An 8,914-nucleotide genomic window follows, 5' to 3' on the forward strand; every position below is an offset into this window, starting at 1 on the left:
CGTACATGTTACTTAGATTTCTGTTGATTATTCAGTTCAACTGAGCAAAGTAGTGATCTCAATGGAACTAAAAAAAAAGAAGAGTCAATACAAGTCATACCACCTTTAGTTTGACTTAAGTTAAATTTCAATGTTTGATTTTTTGCAGTTGATTTTTTACTTACCTGATCTGTTTGCATTGAATAAGTTGACGTACTTTCTGTTGTTTTTTGTTAATTGGAATAGAGTGAGGGAGGTAACAAAAGTGGGAGGGGAGTATGTGGTATTACGAGCATCCAGATATGTTGAGTGTATGATTTGTGCCGTGTTCACTGGCTCTGTCTGCTTTGTAGGCTCTCAAACGGAAACCCGATTTGTTCTTATCTGAGAGTCTCGATGTGAAAGCGGTGTTTCACTGTGGTAAGTGATATTCAGAGGTCTGAAGCCAAAAATGACACTCATCATCACATTGATATGAGCACGTGGTTATCAGTCATTTTTAATAAGTTTTGATACAGAACTGCAAGAAAAATGGAGACATTTATTTTATTGATTTTATTGTTTGGTCTAACTCTAGTAATAAATAATTATGAAAAGAAAATGAGTACATGATTAAGGCCTTTTAGCTAGGGGTTGGCATTATGGTGCGTTTTTAGTGATTGGATTATTTTAAACGAAGGGGTGAATGAGCATAACACCGAAAAATGGATTACAGTCAAATCACTAAAACCACATTCAGAAGTTGATAAGCAAAACATTTCATTTAACACAAGTGTACATGAAATCGGCATTAAACACTTCTGTTGTTAAAAAAATACTACAGATTCTCTCTCTAGCTCTCGCTCACACATGTGCATTCTCTCTCTGTCTGTACGAGTCTACTAGTGTCTACTAGTAAAAGTCTACTACTTTTTTGTGTATTTTACTGTACAAGATTTTTTAAAGCTGTCTAACTTTTTTAATACTGCACTCTACACAACATGAACTGTCATACACCGCGGCATACAGCAGCTTTCTGCATTAAAATGAATAAAATGCATTGAGGCCTTACTGGCAGGTGTACACAAACCACATACCATAAGTATAAGCACATGGGCTTTACCTGTCAGTAGATGATCAGCTGCAGGTTGCGTTGTTACAGACTACGGCGTGTTCTGGTGGAGTGATTTAAAAAGTGGTGTTTTTAAAAAACGTGGAAGCTGTTGCAGTTGGCAAACACATCTGATATTATCAGATTTATACGGTCATGAAAAACCTGGAAAAGTCATGGAATTTAAAAATTGCAATTTCCAGGCCTGCATACAGTGAGTCCAAGAAGTATTTGATCCCTTGCTGATTTTCTTCGTTGGCCCACTAATAAAGACATGATCATTCTATACTTTTAATGGTAGATGTATTCTTACATGGAGAGACAGAATATTAAAAAGAAAATCCAGAAAATAAATCTAAGGAATATATATTAATTGATTTGTATTTCATGGAGTGAAATAAGTATTTGATCCCTTAGTATTCATTAGCAGTTCTGGCTTTTACAGACCAGTTAGACACTCCCAATCAACTTGTTACCTGACCTGAAGCCACCTGTTCTCACTAATCACTTGTGTGAAAAACACCTGTCCACAGAATCAGACAGATCACACAGATTACAAGTCTCCAACATGGGTAAAACCAAAGAGCTGTCACAGGACCTCAGAGTCAGAATTGTTGACCTTCACAAAGCTGGAATGGGCTACAAAAAGATTAGTAAGGTGTTGGATGTGAAAGTAACAACTATTGGTGCAATTATCAGAAAGTTTAAAGAGTATAACATGACAATCAACAGACCTTGGCCCGGTGCTCCAAAGAAGATTTCGCCTCGTGGGGTGGCAATGATGCTGAGAACGGTCAGAAATCGTCCTGCAACCACTCGGCAGGAGTTAGCAAATGACCTGAAGGCAGCTGGGACCACAGTTTGCAAGGAAACAATTGGCAACACTTTGCGCAACAATGGATTCACATCCTGCAGTGCCCGAAAGGTACCCCTGCTGAAGAGAGCACATGTGGAGGCGCGCCTCAAGTATGCCAATGATCATTTAAAAGATGAACCAAGTTATTGGGAGAAGGTTTTGTGGTCAGACGAGACCAAAATTGAACTTTTTGGCCTCAACTCCACCCGCCATGTGTGGAGGAAGAAAAATGCTGCCTATGACCCCAAGAACACTGTGCCCACCGTCAAGCATGGAGGTGGAAGCATAATGTTTTGGGGGTGTTTCTCTGCCAAGGGTACAGGGCTACTTCACCGCATCACTGGGAAGATGGATGGAGCCATGTACCGCACAATCCTGAGGGACAACCTCCTCCCCTCTGCCAGGGATCTGAAAATGGGCCGTGGTTGGGTCTTCCAACATGATAACGACCCTAAACATACAGCAAAGGCAACAAAGGATTGGCTCAAGAAAAATCACATTAAGGTCATGGAGTGGCCCAGCCAGTCGCCAGACCTCAATCCGATCGAAAATCTATGGAGGGAGCTGAAGGTCAGAGTTGCCAAGCGACAGCCCACCAACCTTCATGATTTAGAGAGGATCTGCAAAGAAGAGTGGGCCAAAATTCCCCCTGGTGTGTGTGCTAAACTTGTGGTTAACTACAACAAACGTCTCACCGTTGTGCTTGCAAACAAAGGCTTTGCCACTAAGTATTGAGTGTGTTTGGCAAGAGGGATCAAATACTTATTTTCCTCATTGAAATACAAATTAATTAAAATATATTCTTTAAAATTATATTCTGGATTTTTGTCTTGATATTCTGTCTCTCCATGTTAGAATATATCTACCATTAAAAGTGCAGAAGGATAGTGTCTTTATTAGTGGGCAAACAAAGGAAATCAGCAAGGGATCAAATACTTCTTGGACTCACTGTATGTTTTGGAATAAATATACTAAAAGTTTTGGAAAAGTCATGGCAATTACATCTATAAATCTGTAGATGGAGAAAATCTATTTTGAGCTAATAAAATATGTCAGCTCAGAGTTAATTCAGTAATTTAAGCCTACACAATGGAGCTCTCAGGATCTGACTCACATTTTATTATTGATTGTGTCAGATTCATGTTAGGCCTACTATAATCAATTTTGATTATAGTTTTAGTTGATTTTTGCTTTTATTGTCCATGTCTGCACTGTTTTAAAAATCGTGTGGTCATGAAAATTTGCTTTGAAGGCATGGAGAAGCAATGGAAAAAAAATCATGAAAATTTATTTGTTAAAAAATGTATGAACCCTGTATAATTTTTATATAACAGAAAAATGAAATGTATTAAATGCACATCACATTCTTTCACAACCCATGTGTGAGAGATACTGCTACTTGAAACCCCCTAATTAAAATGATGGTAATAGGAAAGTGTTATTCATGTTCCTGTCTGTAGGAGTCCTGTCACTCAAATTTCCAGAGGCCCCAACAGTAAAGTCTACCTGCCTGTTCTTTGTAAGTTGAACAGTAATGCTATTTTCTTTTGCTAAATTGTACTGCTTGTATAAGTGAAAATATTGTATTTTATTTAGGCTGAGAGTATACGGTGTGTGTGTGTGTTTGTGTGTATCGAACAGACTGAGCTGCTACCACACTGTGCAGACATCCCTCCTGTGGGTCAGGTGGTGCAGCAAGATGGCAAACTCCTGCTGCTGGCTGTACTGGAGGTCAGAGCATGATGTTTAATATTCATTTACAGATCATCTTAACCATGTCTCTCTTTAGATTTGTTCTGACATAAGAACTATCTGTCGGTCTGTTGTAGGCCATCGGTGGTCAGTCTTCACGCAGTTTAATGGACCAGTTTGCAGAGGTGCTGTTCTCTATGAATAAGCACTGCTTTGGACTGCTCACTGTGTGGCTCAAAGAAGCCCTGCAGTCTCCAGGCTTCCCCTCCTCCCGCGTATCAGACGAACAGAAAGACACCTTCAGCCAGCAAGTCCTCAGGTACAGCCCTCACACACAGCATCTTTCTGAACTACACTTTCCTGCGATACATTATATATGTAGGTATAATCTACAGGAACTAGACCAGCTGTTTATAGAGCTATGAGCATTGGGTGCAACTTAAAGTACCGTATTTTTCGGACTATAAGGCGCACTTAAAAACTTTTAATTTTCACAAAAATTGACAGTGCGTCTTATAATACGGTGCGCCTTTTGTATGGATTTTACTCGTCAGGTTGTAAGGAGCAGTAAACACACACTCCGTGCAGCGTTATAGAGAGTTTCAGTGCTATACAGAGTCCAGAGCCGTGCAGCTCCGAGGCTGAGCAGCAATAGCATTAGCTAGATGCTAACCGCTAAGCTAGCTAGCTTATTCACTGAGATCAGTATTATCTAAATTTTACTCGTCAGGTTGTAAGGAGCAGTAAACACACACTCCGTGCAGCGTTATACAGAGTTTCAGTGCTATACAGAGTCCAGAGCCGTGCAGCTCCGAGGCTGGAGCAGCAAATAGCATTAGCTAGCTTATTCACTGTTCAGAGATCAGTATTATCTAAATTTTACCCGTCAGGTGTAAGGAGCAGTAAACACACACTCCGTGCAGAGCAGCAATAGCATTAGCTAGATGCTAACCGCTTAGCTAGCTAGCTTTTTCACTGTTCAGAGATCAGTATTTTCTAAATTTAGCACTTTTAATACTGCTGGAGCAGTATTATTAGAGTTAGATGCTAATCGCTCACCGTTCAGAGGTGAGTTATCGGCCTGTAAGTCTGTGCTGCTTTGCCTGGCTAGCATTAGCTAGATGCTAAGCGCTAACTCTCTCAGAGGTGAGTTTTATCAGCCTGTAATCTGCTTGTTTACAGTGTTAAAACAAGCTACGGGGGACGAATCGCTAGCTAATATCTCACTGTCTTACCAGAACACGCAGGATTACTCAGTGTAACGCTGTCGTTTAAGTTTGGGTTAACTTTACTAGTTTAGGTGACTAGCTAGCGTGCTAGCGGATAGCTATGCTAACGCTGGTGCAGCAAGCCTTAGTGGACATCTGGAAATCTAAGCTTACTGTAAATAAACTGAAGCACGTTACTCACCCAAATAAACAGTTTTCAGGAGAGGAATCTGTGTAGATTAATATCCAGCACTCGTTTGACTTTGAAAGAGCTAGATTTATATATACTGAGACGCTCCACCGGCAAGCGACCACCCCCGGTGGGGGAAGGGAAACATGGCGCCACCCCTGTTCACTTTGATATAGGCACCCTTTCTAGTGTCACTTAACGCGCCTTATAATGCGATGCGCCCTATGTATGGAAAAATAGCAGAAAATAGGCGTTCTTTGATAGTGCGTCTTATAATACGGTGCGCCTTATAGTCCGAAAAATACGGTAGCTGAATGCATTCATCCCAGAAGTTTGTCCTTAAACATTTGTGCAAACATTTTTTTGACAATATCTTGTCAGGATTTTATTTGTTTGCCTTCGAAAGTAATTTAATGTATTTATGAATGAAAAGTCTCTCAGTAAAGGCTGATTTTCTGTTTTCTTTCATGCACAAGTAGGATAGGATAAGCTTGGCATATTCAGTAGATTTTAATTTAAATTTACACTTCATTGCATTGCACTGCACTGCACATCTGGAGCTACAGCATCTGATTACTTATAGCTGTATCTGCTATTGTTAAACAGATTTGCCTTATGTTTAAAAGAGTATCAAAGTCTGAATATAAAAGATACATCAGCTTAATATCGATTTGTCCTCATTCTTAGGTTTGAGACACAGCTTTACAATTTGTCCTCTCTCGACTTCAGGGCCAAAATGTTTATTAAGACCGTATCCATTTTTCACCAATGTAGTCCTGCTAGCCTAGTTTCATATTCTTGTTTGCTTTGCTGCTTTTCTTAGTCTAGACCAGGAAGTCTCTTGTCATTGGCTGAGGTCAGATGTGTCCAGTCTAATTTCTACAAACTTGCGAAACAGAGCAAACCAGCTTGATTCAACTGTGTTTTCATGCCAGTTACCAGCTAATTTAGACTGGAGAACATCTTCATCCAACTATGCTACTCCGGGACACCGGTGTCCCACATCCCCGTGGCAACGTTAGCTTTGCTACAGTGCCCCTAGCAAGGTTGGCAAGCTGATACCTCAGTCTTTAAGCCCTTCCACTGAACTGTTTTTGGCCCTGGTTCAACGAACTGTGCCCAGATCTGTTTGGTGTAAGTTTCATGCTGAGCGTTGTCAGGTCGGCCCTTTAGTGGAAAAGTGAACCATTGATATTGAAGTCTTTAAAAACGCATATGTTCATTATCATCACCAGACTTTCCATTTGTACTAAATTAGTATTGATAAGGTACAGAAATATTTCAGACAAATGAATTGATCCCTCCCTCTCCCTCTCTCTCTTTCTCTCTCTCTCTTTCTTACTCTTAGGGAGCGAGTGAATAAACGGCGTGTGAAGGACATAGTTAAAGAGTTCACTCTGGTATGTCGAGGTTTGCATGGGACAGAATACGCAGCAGAGTACTGAAGAGCCCGCAACCAATCTCCCTCCCTCCACCCACCCCCCCCACCCCCCGAGTCCAAAGCGATCCAAAACTACAATTCCAAGCAGCCCCGACTGGAAACTCCACTCAGAGATGAGCAGTGATGAAGTGATAGCCTGACAAACAGAATCCGTTCAGAGCATGCACTGTAAGGACCACAGAAGAACGCTCTGTCTCGTTTCGATCTTTTCTCTTTTTTAATTTTTTCTTCCGCCTTGCTCTCGCTGGCCTGTTGCTGGACATCTGGAAGGTGGTCAGTGCTGCCTGTTTTTGAGTGGCAGAATTTTTCATATGAAGCCCATCTCTCTGCCTTCCCCCTCACCTCCACCCCTGCAGCATGTGGATTGTAACTCTTTCACCTCCTTTTCTCACGTTTCCTTGATCTTCCGTGGCTCCTAGGCTGTTTTCCTTGTGACAATTTGACAATGTACGAACAAAGAACCTAGTAGTAATTAAATGTTTTATTTTTTAATTTAGAGATACTGAAAGCTAAATAAGTATATACACACATATATTTAAATCTATATATAAACACTTATATATCTAGCAAACCACGGGAGGTGTGTGTGTGCGTATGCGAGTCCTTATAGCTACTGCTACTGACAGAGAGAGGGACCAATGAAGAACGATTTTTGTTTTTGTTCTCTGTGGCTTTATATATATATAAATATATATATCTATATAATATGTCTACCTAACCACCTCCACTCACACCATTATGCTGCCAAACGTTGTGAACTTTGTCATGTGTCTTAGATTTTTTTTTTTTTTTTTTAATATTGTGATGAATTATTTTTGATATGTGAAATTAGCACACACATGAGACTGGCAAGAACTAATGTTGGGAGTATGACGTTACGTTGTACAAACATCAGACGTTTGCAGTCATGGAAGAAGATACACAACTCACTACTAGGTTTCTGCTCTGCTCATGGTGTCCACTGGGGGAAGCTACTGGGAGCCCTGGATGGCTTTGGATAAACCTACCTGTGAATGTTCCCTGTGTGTCTTTTCAGAATGTGTGTATAGTTTCCACAGCATTTGTGAAGACAGGAGGAGCAGTCACATCCGTAACTGTGAGCTGTGCACCCAACACTGTAACGCCAAGCGGAAATCTTATTTATCATGTTTTAGAACCACAAATGGTCCTTTAGCGCGCGTGTGTGTATGTGCGCGCGTATGCGCATGTGCCTTTGTACACCTGCGTGTGTGAGGGCTTGTCCAAACTGCAGCCTCTGTAGACTTTTGAGTGCACTTATTAAGAAACTGAACACAAACCCCTTACTACGACGTCCTTATATTTTCCCGCTGTTCGAGGTACCTGTAATGGACACTGCTGTGGCCAGGCCTCTCTCTGTCCCAGTCTACTGCCCGGCCGCTGCCTGCAAACATGTAGCATGTGTGTTTTAACCTTTTGGGCTGGAGAATCCGGTGTGCAGCAAGCGAATGTGTCGTGAGCATTTAGCAGGTTAGGGTGTGGTCTCCTCCTGCATGTGCTTACCAGTGGTGATAGATTCTAGAGGAAGGGAGGGGATGATAATAGAAGGGGTGACATGTACATGTTTTTTTTCTTATTTTTTCTTTTGTACTTTGTTTTAATTTATTAAATATATCTAAGATGGCATCATTTAACTTGTGTCTGTGTCATGAATCAAGGCTTAAAATAAGTGAAGCAGTACAGCTCACCTGCTCTGAAGCTCTGAACTAAGGGCAATGCATGTGCAACAATGGCACACATTTACTTATCTGCCTGAGATTTGCCACAATCCAGGGTGCATTTTATTTTCTCAGTAACTGTATTTGCCGATTAAAATATGTAAGTACTTAATTTGTGTATAGGCTGTGGCAATATCTTAAATTGATAGATTTTTAGGTATAGTCTTAAAATGTGACTAAACAAAACATTGTGCTGTTTTAATTCAGATTAATTTGCAGGCTTTGATGGGTTACATACATTTGCAGTGTGCTGTATGTCATTAAAAGTAAAGGGTAAAACATTTTAGAGTGAATGTTTGCATAATAATGAGTTCTTGACAAGTTTTTAGTTTAATTGCAGAGTGCAATTAGCAGCTGGTTGAAGATCTAATCAGACATGGTCAAATAGGTCAAATAAATTTTACTAAGTGCATTTTTTTATTTCTAATTGTTTCTTAATGCAAGTTAGTGCCATTATTACTAAGAAATAAGTTGTTTCTTATCTTAAACGATATATTTCAGTAAAATACAGACTGGAAATAATTAAATAGATTTTAATCAGCGCTGATGTTGTGTTTCTCTCATTGTATTTGCCATATTCAGATGAATCCGTGCCATTTCTGTCCCAAGGAAATTACATGTATAAATGTGCACACAAAATAACTTTAAAATACGTTTTATTATTAAGCATGTTGTATTGTACATTGACCTAATTGCAAAAGAAAGAAATGTAATTAAAAAAA

At 40.0% G+C, this 8,914-nt stretch overlaps 1 protein-coding gene across 2 annotated transcripts in view; it reads left to right on the plus strand.

Moving 5' to 3' along the window:
• The window catches only part of ipo13b (importin 13b), a 60,850-nt gene extending 52,747 nt beyond the window's left edge, over positions 1-8,103 (plus strand). The window contains exons 17-21 of one of the 2 annotated variants that reach the window (XM_022664690.2): positions 333-399; positions 3,386-3,444; positions 3,567-3,656; positions 3,755-3,936; positions 6,364-8,103. In XM_022664690.2, the coding sequence (XP_022520411.1) occupies positions 333-399; positions 3,386-3,444; positions 3,567-3,656; positions 3,755-3,936; positions 6,364-6,460 (495 nt within the window). In that variant the 3' untranslated portion in view covers positions 6,461-8,103. Of the gene's footprint in view, positions 1-332; positions 400-3,385; positions 3,445-3,566; positions 3,657-3,754; positions 3,937-6,363 lie in introns of those variants that run through there. The other variant, XR_007440043.1, reaches the window with a different exon arrangement.
• Positions 8,104-8,914: the final 811 nt, after the last annotated feature.

The sequence above is a fragment of the Astyanax mexicanus genome, chromosome 1 (assembly GCF_023375975.1).
Source record: "Astyanax mexicanus isolate ESR-SI-001 chromosome 1, AstMex3_surface, whole genome shotgun sequence".
Lineage (NCBI taxonomy): Eukaryota > Metazoa > Chordata > Actinopteri > Characiformes > Acestrorhamphidae > Astyanax > Astyanax mexicanus.